The sequence below is a fragment of the Nicotiana tabacum genome, chromosome 10 (genome assembly GCF_000715075.1).
Source record: "Nicotiana tabacum cultivar K326 chromosome 10, ASM71507v2, whole genome shotgun sequence".
Classification (NCBI taxonomy): domain Eukaryota; kingdom Viridiplantae; phylum Streptophyta; class Magnoliopsida; order Solanales; family Solanaceae; genus Nicotiana; species Nicotiana tabacum.
Genome location: NC_134089.1, coordinates 5,979,975 through 5,998,775, shown reverse-complemented (window position 1 = coordinate 5,998,775; position 18,801 = coordinate 5,979,975). Strand labels below are relative to the sequence as shown.

The window sequence follows — 18,801 nt, the reverse complement described above, 5'->3', positions numbered from 1 at the left end:
CGAGATTGGTAGGTATTCAGTCGCAGCAGCAGGGTTCCCGTGCTATGGTACAGGCGCTAGGTATTCCACCGCCCGCTCCGCCAGCTAGGGATGGGGGTGGAGGTGCTAGAGGTGGAGTTTGAGGTATTAGAGGTAGAGGTCAGGCAGCTAGAGGTGGAGGCCAGCCAGAGTAGGCCGTCTCATAGATGTAGTTCAGGGTGGAGGGGCTCAACCCCGATGTTATGCTCTTCCAGCCAGGCCTGAGGCTGAGGCTTCCGATGCAGTTATCACAGGTATTGTTCTAGTTTGTAGTAGAGATGCTTCAGTTCTATTTAATCCAGGGTCTACATACTCCTATGTGTCATCCTATTTTGCACTGTATTTGGTCATGCCTAGTAATTCTTTGAGTGCCCTTGTATATATGTCTACACCGGTGGGTGATTCTATTGTGGTAGATCTAGTCCATCATTTGTGTATAGTTGTGATTGGGGGCCTTGAGACTCATGCAAATTTGTTACTTCTGGACAAGGTTGATTTTGATGTCATATTGAGGATGGACTGGCTATCACCTTACCATGCTATCTTGGACTGTTATGCCAAGACTGTGACCTTAGCCTTGCCGGGTTTACCTTGTTTAGAGTGGAAAGGGACTCATGGTCATTTTACCCGTAGTGCTATCTCTTATACGAAGGCTCAGCGTATGGTCGAGAAGGGGTGTTTGGCCTATTTGGCATATGTTCGTGATTATGGTGCCGAGGTTCCTTCTATTGATTCTATGCCTGTTGTTCGTGAGTTTCCTGAGGTATTTCCTTCAGACCTGTCGGGTATGTCACCCGTTAGGGATATTGACTTCTGCATTAATTTAGCTCCGGGCACTCAGCCCAGTTCTACCCCCCTGTATCGTATGGGCCCCGCCTGAGTTGAAAGAGTTGAAGGAGCAGTTGCAAGACTTGCTTGAAAAATGCTTTATTAGACCTAGTGTCTCGCCTTAGGGTGCGCCGGTGTTGTTTGTTAAGAAGAAGGACGGATCGATGAGAATGTGCATAGATTACCAGCAGTTGAACAAAGTTACAATCAAGAATAAGTATCCATTGCCTAGGATTGATGATTTGTTTGATCAGCTTCAGGGTGCCAAGGTATTTTCGAAGATTGACTTGAGATCTGGCTATCATCAGTTGAGGATTAGGGAATCTGATATCCCTAAGACAGCTTTCCACACTCGGTACGAGCATTATGAGTTCTTGGTGATGTCATTCGGGTTGACAAATGCCCCAGCAACTTTTATGGATTTGATGAACCGAGTGTTCAGGCCTTACTTGGATTCGTTCGTGATAGTCTTCATTGATGATATTTTTATCCATTCCCCCATCCGGGAGGAGCATGAGCAGCATCTGAGAGTGGTTCTTCAGACATGGAGGGATAGTCAGTTATATGCTAAGTTTTCGAAGTGCGAGTTCTGGTTGAGTTCACTTGCATTCCTTGGTCATGCTGTATTAGCAGAGGGTATTCGGGTTGATCCGAAGAAGATAGAGGCAGTCAAGAACTGGCCTAGACCAGCATCAGCTACAGATATTCGGAGTTTCTTGGGTCTGGCAGGATACTATCATCGGTTTGTAGAGGGGTTTTCATCTATTGCAACCCCGATGACCAGGTTGACCTAGAAGGGTGCCCAGTTCAGGTGGTCGGACGAGTGTGAGGCAAGCTTTCAGAAGCTCAAGACAACTTTGACTACGGCACCGGTGTTGGTTTTGCCCACAGGTAGGGCCTTATACGGTTTATTGTGATGCATCTCGTATTGGACTTGGTGTGGTGTTGATGCAGGATGGCAAGGTCATTGCCTATGCTTCGCCGCAGTTGAAGATTCATGAGAAGAACTATTCGGTTCATGATTTGGAGTTAGCAACCATTTTTCACGCGTTGAATATTTAGAGGCATTACCTGTATGGTGTGGCATATAAGGTGTTCACGGATCACAAGAGTCTGCGGTATTTGTTCAAGCAGAAAGAGCTAAATTTGAGGCAGAGAAGGTGGTTGGAGCTATTAAAGAACTGTGATATCACCATCTTATATCATCCGGGAAAGGCCAATGTGGTGGCCGATGCTTTAAGTATGAAGTCAGCCAGTATGGGCAGTCTTGCTTATATTCCGGTCGGTGAGAGACCGCTTGCTTTGGATGTTCAGGCTTTGGCCAATCAGTTCGTGAGGTTGGATGTTTCTGAGCTCAGTCGTGTGTTAGCTTGCACAATTGCTCGTTCTTCTTTATTGGAGCGTATCCAAGATTGGCAATTTGATGATCCTCATTTGTGTGTCCTTAAGGACACGGTGCAACATGGAGGTGCCAAGCAGGTTATATTGGGAGATGATGGAGTTTTGAGGCTGCAAGGTCGAGTTTGTGTGCCAAATGTGGATAGGCTCCTGGAGTTGATTTTAGAGGAGGCCCATAGTTCCCAATACTCTATTCATCCAGGCGCTGCTAAGATGTATCAGGATTTGCGATAGCATTATTGGTGGAGGAGAATGAATAAGGACATTGTTGCATATGTGGCTCGGTGTTTGAATTGTTAGCAGGTTAAGTACGACCATCAGAGGCCTGGTGGTTTGTTCTAAAAGATTGAGATTCCTGAGTGGAAGTGAGAGCGTATCACTATGGACTTCGTTGTTGGACTCCCATGAACTCAGATGAAGTTCGATGCAGTGTGGGTTATTGTTGATAGGCTGACCAAGTCAGCACATTTCATTCATGTGGCAGTCTCATATTCTTCTGAAAGGTTATCTCAGATCTGTATCTGGGAGATTGTTCGTCTTCATGGTGTGCCCGTATCTATCATTTCGGATTGAGGTACGCAGTTTACCTTACATTTCTAGAGAACATTTCAGCGAGAGTTGGGCACATGGGTTGAGTTGAGCACAGTATTTCATCCTCAGACGAACGGGCAGTCCGAGCGGACCATTTAGATTTTGGAGGATATGCTCCGAGCTCGTGTCATTGACTTTGGAGGCTCGTGGGATCAGTTTTTGCCTTTAGCAGAGTTTGCCTACAACGACAGTTACTAGTCGAGTATCCAAATGGCTCCTTATGAGGCTTTGTATTGTAGGCGGTGTTGGTCGCTGGTTTGATGGTTTGAGCCGGGAGAGGCTCGGTTGTTGGGTACGGATCTAGTACAGGATGCCTTGGATAAGGTCAGGATCATTCAGGATAGGCTTCGTACAGCTTAGTCCAGGCAAAAGAGTTATGCCGACCGTAAGGTTCGTGATTTGGCTTTCATGGTTGGAGAGCGGGTATTGCTTCGAGTGTCGCCTATGAAGTTCGTGATGAGACTTGGAAAGAAGGGCAAGCTTAGCCCTAGGTTCATTGGCCCGTTGGAGATTCTTGATCGAGTGGGAGGGGTGGCTTACAGACTTGCGTTGTCGCCAAGCTTATCAGTCGTGCATCCAGTGTTTCATGTGTCCATGCTTCGGAAGTATCACGACGATCCATCCCACGTGTTAGATTTCAGCACTGTCTAGTTGGACAAGGACTTGTTCTATGAGGAGGAGCCGTTAGCTATTCTAGACCGGCAGGTTCGTCAGTTCATATCGAAGAGTTTTCCTTCTGTTCGTGTTTAGTGGAAAGGTCAGCCTGCTTAGACATCGACCTAGGAGTCCCAGTCCGATATGTGGAACCGTTATCCCTATCTTTTCCCCGACTCAGGTACTTCATTCTTATGTCCATTCGAGGATGAACGATTGTTTTAGAGGTGGAGAATGTGATAACCCGAAAGGTCATCACTTGTTTTAGAAACAAATCCTGTGTTTTGAGGCCTTAAACCTCTTTTTTACCTTACCTTGATTTGTGTGCGTGGTCCGGACCTATATCCGGAAAGTTGTTTATGTGAAAATATGAGAAAATGAATTTCTAGAGTTAAAATTTGAATATGGTTTACTTTGGTCAACATTTTAAGCAAATGGACCCGGATCCGTGTTCCGATGATCTTGGGAGGTCCGTAGGAAAATATGGGACTTGGGCGTATGCCCAGAATCGAATTCCGAGGTCCCAAGCTCGAGAAATGAATTTTTAAAGAAAATTGCTTTTTGGAATATTTATGAGTTTTTGGAAATGAAATGTGTTTGAAATTTGATGGTATCGGGCCTGTATTCTGGTTTCGGAGCTCGATACAGGTCTTATATGTGATTTAAGTCGAGTCTGTGAAATTTGGTAAGAAACAGACTTGAAATTACGTGAATCGAACCTTATTTGAGAAAATTTGATGTTCTTAAGTGATTTCATGATTTTGGTGGTAAATTCATGGTTATTGATGTTATTTTGAGGATTAGATTGCACGAGCAAGTCTGTATGATGTTTTAGGGTTGGTGTGAATGTTTGGTTTGGAGCCCCGGGGGCTCGGATACATTTTGGATAAGCCATGGGGTGCAAATTTGGATTTAGGATGTTGCAGATTTTAACTGGTATATTGCAGGCCTGCAGGCTTCGTTTTTACTGGTTCGCAAATGCGAAAAAGCCCAAGGCCAGCATCACAAATGTGATGCCTCCAGTAGTAGCCAGTGGTCGCAAATGCGAGTTCACAATTGCGAACATATGATCGCAAATGCGAAGGTAACAGGTTCCTTAAGGGTTCGCAATTGCGAACCCTGGTCGCAGTTGCGACATCTGCGACCTGCAACTTCATAACTTAGCCGAAAATCTTCCATTTTTCAAACCCTTTCAAAACCAAAACACCCTTGGGCAATTTTTCAAAGACAACTTCTCTTCCAAATCGATTGTAAGTCATTTCTAACTTGTTTTCTTCAATCTTTAACATCTTTTCACATGACAAAATCAATGATTTTCAGGGAAAAATTGAGTGTTTTGGGTAGAACCTAGGTTTTTCAAAATTTGGAGATTTGGACCTCGATTTGAGGTCCGATTTCAAAACAAATTATATATTTGGGTTCGTGGGGGAATGGGTAATCGGGTTTTCGTTCGAACCTCGGGTTTTGACCATGTGGGCCCACAGACAATTTTTGACTTTTTGGGGAAAACTTTAGAAAACTTATTTTCATGCATTAGAATTGATTCTTTTAGCATTTATTGATGTAATTAAATAACTTGTGGCTAGATACGAGCGAATTGGTGGTGGAATCATGAGGTAAAGCGATAGTTGAGGCTTTAATTGTGTTCATGGCATCGAGATAAGTGTTTGGTCTAACCTTAGTTTGAGGGATTAGGAGTTGAGTCTTATTTGCTATGTGTTATTTATTGAGTACAACGTATAGGCATGGTGACGAGTATCTATACGCTGGTGTCAAGCATGCCCGTGAGTATTAAAGTGAAATCGTTGTGTTCTTAATAAGTACTACGAATGCCTATGTTGTTGATTCTCTGTGTTGGGCAATAATTATGATTATTCTCGTGGAAATTGCTTATGGTTGAGTATTGGTGCTAGTGGAGGTTTCTTTTGTGAAGTTAAATGTTGGAACAAGTTTGGTTATAGCTGACTCCCTTGCGGGACGTATTTACTTATGTTGTCGATTCCCTTGCCGGGATAGTTTTGTTTCCTTATTGTTCCCTTGTCGGGACTCTTTTTGTGATTGGTGTTGATATGTATATTGGGATCTGGTTGCACGCCGCAAAAATATTATATTTGGATCGGGTTGCACGCCGCAACAACATTATAATTGGATCGGGTTGCACGCCGCAGTGGTGATAAATGATATGGATCGGGTTGCATGCCGCAACAGTATTTTTATGATTTGGGTCGGGTTGCACGCCGCAACAATAAAAGATAAAAGTGGTTATTGTTTTGTCACAGTTTCCTTATTATTTCTGCCGCAAATTTTAAATTGTTCTTTATGCTTTTCTCCTGAGATACTATTGGTAAATGATATTTCCCCCGCAATATGTCCCCCTTCCATCCTTAATTGTATATTTCTGTTTTGTTTTCCGCTGTATATGATATAACTGCACAGGTTTATTTGGTAGTCTGGTCCTAGCCTTGTCACTACTTCGTCGGTGTTAGGCTAGACACTTACCAGCACATGAGTCGGTTGTGCTGATACTACACTCTGCACTGTGTGCAGATCCCGGAGCAGCAACATTCAGATCTTAACTTGGGTGGCTGCCTTCAGTCCAGTCGGAGATTCCGAGGTAGTCCTGCAGGCGTCCGCAGGCCCTAGTGTCTCCCTCTATCCCTTCATCCCGTTTCATTTACATATTTCAAAAACAATGTATTATTTATCTTTCAGACTTTGTTTGTAGTACTCCTAGACCATCTGTGAAGCTGTGACTCCAGTTATGAGTAGTCGTTGTTTAAGAAGTTGTAATGGATATATACAGATAGTTTCATTGTTTATTCCACTTGTTTAAATTTGTTTGTTTATAAGTTATTGTTTCATAATTGTTAAAGGATTAAAATGGGAAAAAAAAGTAATTTGTTCAAACAGTTGGCTTGCCTAGCTTTCATTAGTAGGCACCATCACGACTCCCGAGGTTGAAAAATCCTGATCGTGACAGTAGGTAACCAAAATTAGATATTTTGCTATAAATATTAAAAGGTATCTATAGAATACATTTTTTTTTAAATGGTATTTATTTAAAATAAATAAGATGTTAACTTTTGCTATAGGAGGTAAAAATTCCTACAAACGTGAGGCTCAAATACTAAATACAGCTGGACTACCACACATACTAACTAAGTAATACCAAATTACTATTTTCTAAACTATGAATCCTAACAAATAGCAAGACCTGATTAATAAGAAATATTTTAAATACGTTTATAAAAAAATAAGTTTTGTCCACTGTTAATTTTTCTTTTGACAATTAAAGATAAAACAAAAGATGCATGTGCCCCGCATTTTGTAAAATATTCAAGTACTATTCACTCGGAAAAACTAATATTTAACGTATAAAATAATTACCAAGCACAAGTCAATTTCAAATCTAAAATGCCATTTTGCATTAATTTCAAGCGGAACAATCAAACTTCTGACATATCTTAATCAGATTTAAATATATCTCATTTACATAATCAATATAACTAATGAAATATAATGCTTATCTAGTGTACGCTTAATAATTCCCGCATAATATATTTTCAAAAGAAAGAAAAATACACATGACTTCACACCATAATAAAAAATGGCCCGTATTTTTAAGTTTTATCGGACCTAGCTCATATTGTACATATTTTGAAAATAATAGCTCTTGCAAATTTGTTCTTACAACCATTACTTCTAAAAGCTATGGAGTTAAATCTGTGTTTTCACAACCACTGCTTTTAGTCTCTCTTCTTCTCACATCTTTTACATATGCTTCGAGGGACCGTCCACCATTACTGCTTCTCTCTCTATGTCACCTGGTTGCAATGTAAAAAAACTGAAGAGTAGAAGTCCACCATTAAAGGTCATTCAAAGTTTTGCTTTCGAAAATATGACTTTTTGAGTTTGTTAGTTGTTTGGATTGGATGCTGTTCCAATTGATTGAAAATATCAAAAGGAGTTCAAAATTTAAATTTGAAGTGATTTGGAGTAGATTTGAGTTACATTTCAGAAAAGACGTAAGGAAGAAGACGAAGTCAGTTTTTTGTATAACTATGTATAATATTGTATAATTGTGACGACCCGGCCGGTTTTCTTAAGAATTTACGCCCTGATCCCCTGTCAACTGCTTTTCCCATATTTATTTCTGCTATTTTGATTTGCCGGGATGTTCGATTTTGAGTTTCGGAGAGCTTTGGGACACTTAGTCCCTAAATGAGAGCTTTAGTGTTGGAAAGTTGACCGTAGTCGGAACAGTAAGAAGACAACCTCGAAATGGAATTCTGATGGTTTCGTTAGCTCCGTAGGGTGATTTCGGGCTTAGGGGCGTGTTTAGATTATGTTTTGGAGGTCCAAAGCTAATTTAGGCTTGAAATGCCGAAAGGTCGAATTTTGAAGTTTCCGGTTTGATAGTGAAATTTTGATCTGAGGGTCGGAATGGAATTCCGGAAGTTGGAGTAGCTCCGTAGTGTTGAATGTGACGTGTGTGCAAAATTTCAGGTCATTCGGACGAGGTTTGAAGTTTGATAGACTTTTTGATCGAAGCGTATTTTTAGAGTTTTGGAATTTTTAGGCTTGAATTCGTGGTTGATTCGCCGTTTCGATGTTGTTTTAGGTGTTTTAAGAATTTGGTATAAGTTTGCACAGGGGTATTGGACTTGTTTGTGCTTTTGGTTGAGGTCCCGGGGGCCTCGGGATGATTTCGGGTGGTTAACGGGAAGTTAGAAAGTTGGAAATTGCAGCTGAAGTCTTTGGGCTGTTGTCATAACCGCATTTGCGGTTGGTAGGCCGCAGATGCGACTACCACAGATGCGGAGTTGAGCCGCAGAAGCGGCTAAGAGGAATTTGAGCAAGACCGCAGAAACGATAGGATTACCGCACCTGCGGGACCACAGATGCGGCACCTGGGTCGCAGGTGCGGAGATGGAACTTTAAGTGAGAACCGTAGAAGCGGTATCGCAGATGCGATGGGTAGACCGCAAATGCGGTATTGCTGAGCAGAACATATAAATAATTGCCTTCGCGAATTTGAGCTATTCTTTCACCATTTTCATCCGGGAAGTGAGCTTTTGGGGAGGTTTTTGAGAGGGAATTCAAGAGAACTTCGAGGAGGTAAGATTCTTGGAACCTAAACTCGTTATTGAGGTGATTTTTATCATTATAAACATGAAAATTTAAGGAAAATCAGTGGTAATTGGGGGTTAGGGATTGATTAATTGGAGACCTTTGAGTGATGATTTGAGGGACCATTTGAGGTCCGATTTTGGTACTTTTGGTATGATTGAACTCGTGAGAGTGTGAGGATTCTGGAAATGTAAATTTTACCCGATTCCGAGATGTGGGCCCGATAGGCATTTTGGTCATTTTACCTAATTTCGATATTATCTTAGAATTTCTTTGTAGAATCAGTTACTTGAAGTGTTATTTAATTTACATTATGAAATTTAATAGAATACATTTAGGCCATTTGGAGTCAAGTACTCGTGGCAAGAGCGTGGTTTCGGATTGATTTGAGCTGGTTCGAGGTAAGTGGCTTGCCTAACCTTGTGTGGGAGACTTTACCCTTAGGATTTGATATATTTGGTAATTGAGATGCCTTGTACGTGAGGTGACGAGTGTGTACTTGTGCTAATTGTTGGAAATTCAATTTTTCATTAAGTAATTACTAGTACGTTTTCTTTCCTGTTTTTATTACTTGCACTATTAAGCCTGTTGTTAGTTTAGAAAAACATGTCTAAGTGATTTAATTGTTGTATTTGCTCAAACTCTGAATTCTGTGCAGCATGCTAGGCTAGAATTACTTGTTTGCCTTAATATGAAGTTTGACATTTCTGAGTATTTTCCTGTTGCTGCTGTGTATTTACATTTGGGACTACGGATATGGGATTCCGGTAGATCCCCCTGCACAGTTATATATGGAACTACGAGAAATGCACCCAGTAGATTCCCCCAGTATTGGGTATTTACATTTGAGACTACGGAACGGTATTTCCGGTAGATCCCCGCGCACCATGAGTTGGACTACTGGATGGGATCTTGGGAGATCCATTGGATATGTATATTTGGGACTACAGGACGGTATCCTGGGAGATCCCCGATTGTTATTTTGGCGTTGAGCCGTTTTTCTTTCTGTGTTTACTTGCCTCTGTAAAAGTTGTTGTTGTCCTTTATATCTTGTGTTGCTTTACTGCTGTACTTATTTATATTGTTTTGTTCTACACTGTTGAACTGTATATTTTATTTAACCTCAGTAGGGCCCTGACCTTCCTCGTCACTATCCGACCGAGGTTAGGCTTGGCACTTACTGAGTACCGTTGTGGTGTACTCATGCCCTTTCTGCGCATGTTTTTCATGTGCAGATCCAGGTACTTCGACCCAGTCCTATCACCCTTGAGGTGAGGCGACTACCCCAGAGACTTCGAGGTATATCTGCCGCGTCCGCAGACCGAGGAGTCCCTTTCTATTCTCGCTTTTAAGTATTAGCCTTTCTGTATTTCTTTTCCTTGGTAGATATTATGGAGTTAGACACTGCTAGATATTCAAAGGCTTGTGCTTTCATGAGATTCCAGGTTTTGGGAGAGTGTATTAGTTTTTGAGAAGTTGTATTGTATATGCCGAGCGGCATTTTAAATACTGTTTCATTCGGTTATTTTGGCTTTTAATTATTTCTTCCGCAAGTTTTGTTATTTTCCGCAGTTGTTAGGCATACCAAGTCGTAGAGACTAGGTGCTATCACAACAGTTCACGGAGGGCGAATTGGGGTCTTGTATAATAGTGTATATGAGTGTATAAACACATCTTATACACTATTATACACTTTTATACACCTTTATACAAGCATCTGTAGACGAACTTTTTCCATGATTTTTAGTTACAATTCTTGTTCAAAACTAGTCCAAGTCTCCATTAAATGAATTCAAATTTTATATACAATCTTCTAACAAGTCTAAATAACACCTATTCCAAATTTCTCACAAAATCAAATTCGGAATTTAAAACCACATATTTAAGCTTGTTAAAAATCTAATTTTCACCAACCAAATAGATTTGGTTTGTTGAACTAATATTTGAGTCACAGTTACTGATTCAAAAATTAACTTAAAATCTTGAATAATCTTTTTTAAAAATTAAATAGTAATTTTGAGAATCTATTGGAGTGATGTTGAATCTTAGCCTATTATTTTTGGGCTAGTTGGTTGTAAATTGAAATATGGGCTATAAAATTAAAATGTAGGAAGCCCACTAGTTCTAATGTGAAATTTTCCCTTTTCAAAATGACAACAAAGCTTTGATTGCCGATGATAAGTTACAATTGGGCAAAGCAGCGCCAGGTCGCGTCGGTGCAAGTGAGTTTAGATTTTTTATTCTTAATAAAAAATAGAAGTTTTTACCTCCTATATAAAAGGTTAACACCTTATTTATTTTAAATAAATACCATTTAAAAAAATTATATTCTATAGATACCTTTTAGTGTTTATAGCAAAATATCTAATTTTGATTACCTACTGCGCCTAAGCCACTAAATACGCTATTCAGTTACATTATTTTCCTTTTCTCTCTACTTTGATACATGTCATTCTCTTCCCTCATTCCCTGAAAATACGATGCACAATCTCAAAATTTCTCTCACCCACATCATTTACCGTTAGTCACAAATGGTGATTTTGCCTGGATTCCATGTGAGATTCAGTCAAGAATTTCATAATTTATCTGCAGTGAAGAATTGATGATCAAGAATACTGTGAAAAATTCAAAAGAAAAAGAAATCAGAGTAGTAGAAGCTATGAGGGGAAAAATAGAGCGATTAAAATCAATTGGGTTGCTGGTGCTAATTTTGCAATAGGAAAATCAAGAGCAGGAAAAGAAGACTACGACCCACTTGGTTTAATCAATAAGGAATACTTCAAACCAGAAAAGCAAGAAGAGGAAGATAAAGAAGAGGCTAAAAGGGAAAAGAAGAAGGTGAAAATGAACGTTTTTTTAGGAACAAATCTCAATTTCAATTGAAGCTTGTTTATCCAAAAGAGTGAAGAAATATCATAATATTGAAAAAAATTATGGCCATTCACAGCATGGATTTGTTGTATGGTTCCTTTCCAGAAGGTCCATCAAATGTATCTGCATTGTGTTCCAAAAATGGGCAAAAGCTTTTGCTCGCCATCAGATCTGCCTTCACTCGATAGAGCTCACGACCCAACAAGCCAGCTTTTGCCCGCCATCAAATCTGCCTTCACTCGATAGAGCTCGCGACCCAACAAGGAACATTATTGTTAGAGTTGCAGCGCTAGCGATTCAGGGTTTTTGTTCGATGGCTGATTCGCTAGAAATTAGGGTTTGTTCTTGAACAAAAACAACGGAGTTTGGGGCTGAGCTACTTGATTTTATGTTAATATATTTCAATGTATTTTCATGTATTTCATTGTATTTATTGTCTTTTTTTTCTATTGAATTCAATGTATCTCGTTGTATTCCATGTATTTCATTGTATTCACTGTTTTTTTTCATTGTATTTCAATGTATCCCACTGTATTCTATGTATTTCATTGTATTCACTGTCTCGCTATATTCCATGAATGTATTCATATGTCTTTTTAATTAATTTATGTATTCAGATGTATTATATAATTTCTCCGAAGATTGCTATGTTTCTGGGGTATTTTTCGGTTGAGAATCTTTTTTATAACTCGAAATACAAAATTTGTGTGTTATAATTGAGTTTGTTGAGTTATATTAGGAGTCTATTATGTTAATTGATTCACTTTCCATTTAAAAACAGTGTAATCCCCTGTTTCACGCCGTGAATACAGTCGAATACAATAATATATCCAGCTGTAATCCCATGTTTTACGCCATGAATACAGTCGAATACACTCGAATACAACAATTGATTAGCTGGACTTCCCTGATTCACGCTTATTTTTGCTACTGTATTCATGAATACAGTAGCTTAAATACATCTAATACATCTTATAACAACAGAAAACGTATCTACAATCCGTAATATAGTAAATGGTATCTACAGATAGCTAATTACCACAAAAAGATAGTGTTTTATGAAAAAATTTCTTTATTGTATTTGGGCTTTCAAGTCCTAGATGAAAGGCCCATCTTCTGAGAACACAACATATAGGAAAATAGATTCATTTTGTACATTGATTGAATAATATAGAAAATCAGGTATTTCTCTCGCTTCATCTCTTAGAATCCTAATTGGGTGTCTTTTATTTTTCCTTTCGATCTCTGAATCTAACATGGTATCAGAGCTATGGCGTTTAAGATCTGTTCCTCCATCGATGTGCGATGATATTGGTGAAGTTTTCTCTGCTGAATTTCATTCCGATTTTGGTGTTCATCGGAGATCGAAATCTAGGTTTTTGCGAGGAAGAAATTATCGATGAAAATGAGTTTTTCTTTTAAATTACTGCTGTGATTTTTTGATTTGGATTACGTCGACCTTATTTCAACTCATCTTCTCAACAATTTTCGTCTGTCTCTTTATTTTTTGGCAAGGTCGTCCCCTTCCGATAGCGAACGGTGCTTTTGGTAACGTCGTCTCATCTCCCTAGCTCCTTGTTAGCTCGTTGATGTTATTCTTTTTTCTGCACGTACAATTTTTGTTTTAGAAACTTCAATTCCTGAATTCCACTATTCTTAGTAATCTGGTCCAGTTTTTGTTGTTTTGATTGGTCGTCAATATGACAAATAATTCTAAGACTCCAGTCAATGGTGTAGGAACTTCATCCCGTACTGTTTTTCATCTGGATGATTACACTCATCCATGTCACCCACTCTATGTTCATCCCTCTGATGTTTTGGGTGCTTCTCTAGTTTCTATTCCTTTTGATGTGTTTGGTTATTCTAGTTGGTGTGGGACTATCCTAGTAGCTTTGTCTGTTCGTAATAAATTGGATTTCATTAACGGTTTATCTGTCAAGCCACCTGCTGAGTCCCATTTGGCAAGGCAATGGCAGAGATGCAATAATTTAGTCATCTCTTGGTTGACAAACTCCCCTACCAAAGAAATATCTCGTAATGTTGAGTACTATGAGTTACCCAAGGATGATAAAGCTAGGTTGTTTGAACTTAAGAAGGAGTTGGCACATATATCTCAAGGTTCACTAGATATAGTATCTTACTTTAATACCATAAAACAACTTTGGGATGAGATATCTTCCATTTCTGTCAACCATTTATCTGTTTGTACATGTGGGGGTAACAAGAAAGCTAAGGAAGAACAGAGAGTTTATTAGTTCTTGATGGGACTTAATGATACTTATCTTCATGTAAGGAGCAACATAATCATGATGAATCCCTTGCCCTCAATGAACACTGTGTACATCATTCTTTTGGCTGATGAGAAACAGAGCATAGTACTCTCTGCATCTCAATTTAACAACAATTATGCCTCCTTTAATGCTAGGGTTTCCAAACAGAATTTTCCATCCAAGGTCAATTTTGACTCTGTCAAACCACAAAATTCTCATTCAAGGTTTAACTCAGAGTCTCAAAAGTCATCTTTAACCTGCAAGTATTGCAAGAAACCAGGGCATGCTATTGACAAGTGCTACAAATTGCATGGCTTCCTTCCCAATTTCAAGTTCACTAAGGGACTTGGTCCTAGAAAAGTATATTCACATGTTGAGGTTGATCATTTTGGTGATGTTGGGATTCATAACGGCACTGTTGGACAACCTGAGTCTCCCCAAGCTTCTGTAGTCCCTTATTTAACTAAAGATCAGTACTCTCAACTCATAATGTTGCTGCAACAGTCTCATATTTCCATTCCATCTTCTCCTCCTACACTCATGGCATCTGCCAATTTTGGTGGTACGTTTCTTCCTGAGAATGGTTCAATTAGAACTTGCTTGCTTACTAAAATAGACAATGTTATTTGGATTATACATCATGGAGCCTCAAATCACATGGCATCTGATAAATCTCTTCTTTTCAACATTCAAATATTATCTATTCCTTACCTAGTGTCTCTTCCAAATGGTTACAAAGTTAAAGTTCACAATGTAGGTTCTTTCGCTTTGTTTCCTGATCTCATTCTTCACAATGTGCTTTACATACCTAGTTTTAAATACAGTCTTATTTATGTATACAGACTTGTTGCTAAACCTGGTCACATGGTTTAGTTTACCAACACTTGCTGTACTTTTCAGGGTCCTTCTCCAAAGAAGCCAGTGGTACTTGGTAGACATGACAGTGGATTGTACAAGTTATTTTAACTCCCAATGGTTTCAAATTCTTTGTTTTCTGATTCATCTTTACCTTCTGTTTCTCCTTGCAATGTTTCAACTGTTGTTCTTTCTAATAATTGTTCTAGTGTTCCTGGTAGTAGTACAAATTTGTCTCTTAGTTCTGCTGAGGTGTCTGATGATGTACATATGAATAAAGTTAATAAAAATAATGTTGTTTGGCACCATAGACTACGACATCTACCTTTTTTTCTAAAATGAAGCATGTATCTGATCTTGGAACCAAATTGTCATCTAAACAATCTTTCATTTGTCCCATTTGTCTCTTGGCTAGAAAAAGCAGGTTACCTTTCCCTGATAGTTCTATACAGTCAACCACATCATTCAAATTACTTCACATTGGCACCTGGGGACCTTATCACACCACTACATATTTTGGTTCAAAATATTTTTTAACCATTGTTGATGATCATAGTGGAGCTACTTGGACTCACTTTTTAGGAGCCAAGAGCAATGCTTTTGATATTCTAAAGGCTTTTATTGCCATGGTAGAAACTCAATTCCACACTAAAGTCCAAACTGTTAGGAGTGACAATGCTCTAGAATTAGGGTCCAGCTTGTCTGGATGTCAATTTTTTGCTGAAAAAGGTATTGTACATCAAACTTTTTGCCCTCATACCCCTTAAAAGAATGGGGCGGTGAAAAGGAAACATAGACATTTACTTGAGACTGGCAGGGCACTACTATTCCAATTTCACCTTCCCCTTAAATTCTGGGGAGATTGTATTCTCACTGCTATCTATTTGCTAAATAGATTTTCATCCCCTTTACTAAATCACAAAAGCCCCTATGAGTTACTCTATGGCAAATTGCCTGTTTGTACTCATCTTAGAGCTTTTGATTGTCTTTGCTATTCCACTGTTCCCAAGCATCTTAAAGACAAATTTCAACATAGATTTGTGCCTTGTGTGTTTGGGGGATATCCTTTTGCTAAGAAAGGATACATGTTATATATAATCTGGAGACTCGCTCCTGTTTTGTGTCTAGAAATGTTGTCTTTTTATGAAAATATTTTTCCATTTCCTAAATCACTCATAAATTCTTTCAGCTTATGTCCCTTTCCCTTTTCTGTATGTTTTGATGATTCCTTTTTCGATTGCTACTTCTTCTCCTTATGTTTCTCCTACTCCCACTTTTTCTACTCCTACTCCAACTACTCCTGCCTCTTCTCCTCCTGCCCCATCATCTAATTCTCCTCATCCATTCTCACAGCCTTCTGCATCCATTTCTCCTCCTCTTGTTCCTCTTTTCCCTTCCAATTCTTCTTCTCCTCTTGCTCTTAGGAGGTATTCTAATGTTCACAAGCAACCTAAATATCTTAAGAGTTATGTCTGTCAGTCTATTAGCTCCACTTCTGAATCCTCCTCTAGTCTAGTTAAGCAACATGTTTCTGAACCTTCCAGCTATTCTCAGGTAGCAGTTGTCCCTGAATGGCAGGCTGCTATAAGATAGGAATTTGAAGCTTGGAGACTAATAAAACCTGGGATATAGTTGAGTTGCCTTTTGGCTAGAAACCAATTGGATGTAAATAGGTTTATAAGGTTAAATACAAAGCTGATGGTTCAATTGAAAGATATAAAGCAAGGTTAGTGGTTAGGGGTGATACCCAACTTGAAGGAATTAATTTTCATGAGACACGTTCCCCTGTTGTAAAGATATCCACCATTAAAACTCTTATTGCTGTGGTAGTTAAGAAAAATTGGCCCCTTTTCCAACTTGATATTAATAATGATTTCTTGAATGGTGATTTGGATGAGGGAGTTTACATGAAAGTACCTCCTGGATTGTCTATTCCATCTACATCCTCCTCTACCCCACTTATTTTTAAGCTGAAAAAATCTCTATATGGGCTGAGACATGCCTCCAAGCAGTGGTATGCTAAGTTGTCACAAGCCTTACAATCAAGAGGGTATACTCATGCCCTCAATGATTATTCTCTATTTACCAAAGGTTCTGGGGACTCCCTTATCATCTTGGTTGTGTATGTAGATGATATTGTATTTATTGAGACTGATTTGGGAGAAGTTTCTGCCTTAAAAGCTTTTTTTCATGATCAGTTTAAAATCAAATATTTGGGTCTTTTTAACTACTTCATTGGTATTGAGGTGTTATATTCTTCTTTTGAGGTTCTATTGCATCAAAGGAAGTTTATTCATGATCTTTTAAAGGAGTTTCATTGTAATGTATGCTCTCCTGTTATTTCTCCTCTTGAGTTGCATGAGAAACTTAAAGCTAAAGTAGGGGATCCTTTCCCTAATCCTGAGGTTTACAGAAGCCTTGTTGGGAAGCTGAATTTTTTAACCCATTCTAGGCCTGATTTGTCTTTTGCTGTCCAGCATTTAAGCCAGTTTATGCAGCACCCTTGTGCTCCTCATATGAAGGCTGCCCTTCACCTATTGAGATAAATTAATGGTACTTCAGATTATGGTATTTTCTTCAACAATTACTCAGACATTTCTCTTCAAGTGTTTTGTGACAGTGATTGGGCTCTTGCCCTGATAATAGAATATCAGCCACAAGTTTTTGCATTTTTGTTGGGTGGTAGTTTGGTGTGCTGGAAATCTAAGAAACAACATGTGGTATCTCTTTCTTCAGCTGAGGCTGAATATCGTTCATTGAGCAAAGCAGTTGCTGAAGTCACATGGCTGTCCAGACTGTTGGTTAATTTTGGTCTTCCCGTCTATTCTTCCATTCCCGTTTTCTTTGGTAACCAGGCTGCATTGCACATAGCCAAAAATCCAGTATTCCATGAACGGACCAAGCATATTGAGTTAGACTGTCATTTTTTCCGGAGTAAGCTCGCAGATAGGTTGATCAGATTGCTTGATACCTCAAGTGCATCTCAAGTGGCTGACATTTTCACCAAATCCCTGCCTGGCAATGTTCATCACTTTCATCTTGGCAAGTTGGGTATTGTCCCACCCTCCAACTTGAAGGGGGTGTTGGGATTCATAGTTTAGAAAATAGCTTAAAATTTGGTATTAGTTAGTATATGTGGTAGTCCAACTGTATTTAGTATTTGAGCTTCAGGTTTAATTTTTGTATTTATTGTATTTGGGCTTCCGGGTCCTCGATAAAAGGCCCAACTTCTGAGAACACAACATATAGGAAAACAGATTCATTTTGTACATTGATTGAATAATATAGAAAATCATATATTTCTATCTCTTCGTCTCTTAGAACCCTAATTGGGTGTCTTTCATTTTTCCTTTCGGTCTCTGAATCTAACACTATTTTCTAAAAATGTCACTATTTGAGAAAACTATTGAATTGGAGAATATCTGATTAAGTTGCATCAGAATCTTAATAGCTTCACTTTCAAATATAAATAACATTTGGGTTTTTAAATTAACTTGTGCTTATTAATTGTTCTCTTATCCATTGCTTCTAAGGCCTCCATATTGAATTGGAATGGAATAATTTTTAAAATTCAATATTTTTGAGTGAATTGGAATGAAATAATTAATAGGATTAAGGTCACGTGCATCTTTTAATTCACTCAAAAAATCCAAATGCAAAGTTGACTTTAAAAATATTATTCATTTACGAGTGCAATGGAGACGTTTTCGGATAATATTTTAGAATTCATCGGCTTGAAAATTGTTGGATATTGTGTGAGTTCTTGTATAAGGTTGGTCATTCTCTCTTTGGATGCTTATATATATTTTTCTTTTTTAATTCAATGTACCAGCACCATTCATAATGTTGTAGGGTAATTTCTATCAAATGCCATGAGATGAACACAGGAGAACGAGATCGTATGTCTATTTACCCTAAAAAATAGATAAGAATTGAATTTATATACGATTTTAAGGATATATGGGCTAATTTAATACAAGTAATTAATGACGTTAGGTTAAGCAAATAAAAAACGTAATAATTTACCAAACCAATGATAAGAGGGAGTCCGAGCTCGGTCATGGGCTTAATAGGGGATCTGCTTTCGGTTCTAAGCTTGCATTATGAAGAATTTTATGAACAATAGCAAGAAATGTGAATAATCAGAAAGAACATAAGTATATTGCCTTGATAAGCATGTTAAAAT

General features: G+C 38.7%; 2 protein-coding genes across 2 annotated transcripts; both read left to right on the top strand.

The window, feature by feature from the left end:
• Nucleotides 1-13,190: 13,190 nt before the first annotated feature.
• On the top strand, nucleotides 13,191-13,745 carry LOC107813370 (uncharacterized). The gene has a single exon (XM_016638630.1). The coding sequence runs from the start codon at nucleotides 13,191-13,193 to the stop codon at nucleotides 13,743-13,745; it is 555 nt and encodes a 184-aa protein (XP_016494116.1).
• Nucleotides 13,746-13,796: 51 nt separating this feature from the next.
• On the top strand, nucleotides 13,797-17,716 carry LOC142164957 (uncharacterized). The gene is made up of 7 exons (XM_075223624.1): nucleotides 13,797-14,555; nucleotides 14,661-14,716; nucleotides 14,825-14,879; nucleotides 14,960-15,344; nucleotides 15,805-16,169; nucleotides 16,289-17,120; nucleotides 17,208-17,716. The coding sequence occupies exons 1-7, from the start codon at nucleotides 13,797-13,799 to the stop codon at nucleotides 17,714-17,716; spliced, it is 2,961 nt and encodes a 986-aa protein (XP_075079725.1).
• The last annotated feature ends 1,085 nt before the right edge of the window (nucleotides 17,717-18,801 follow it).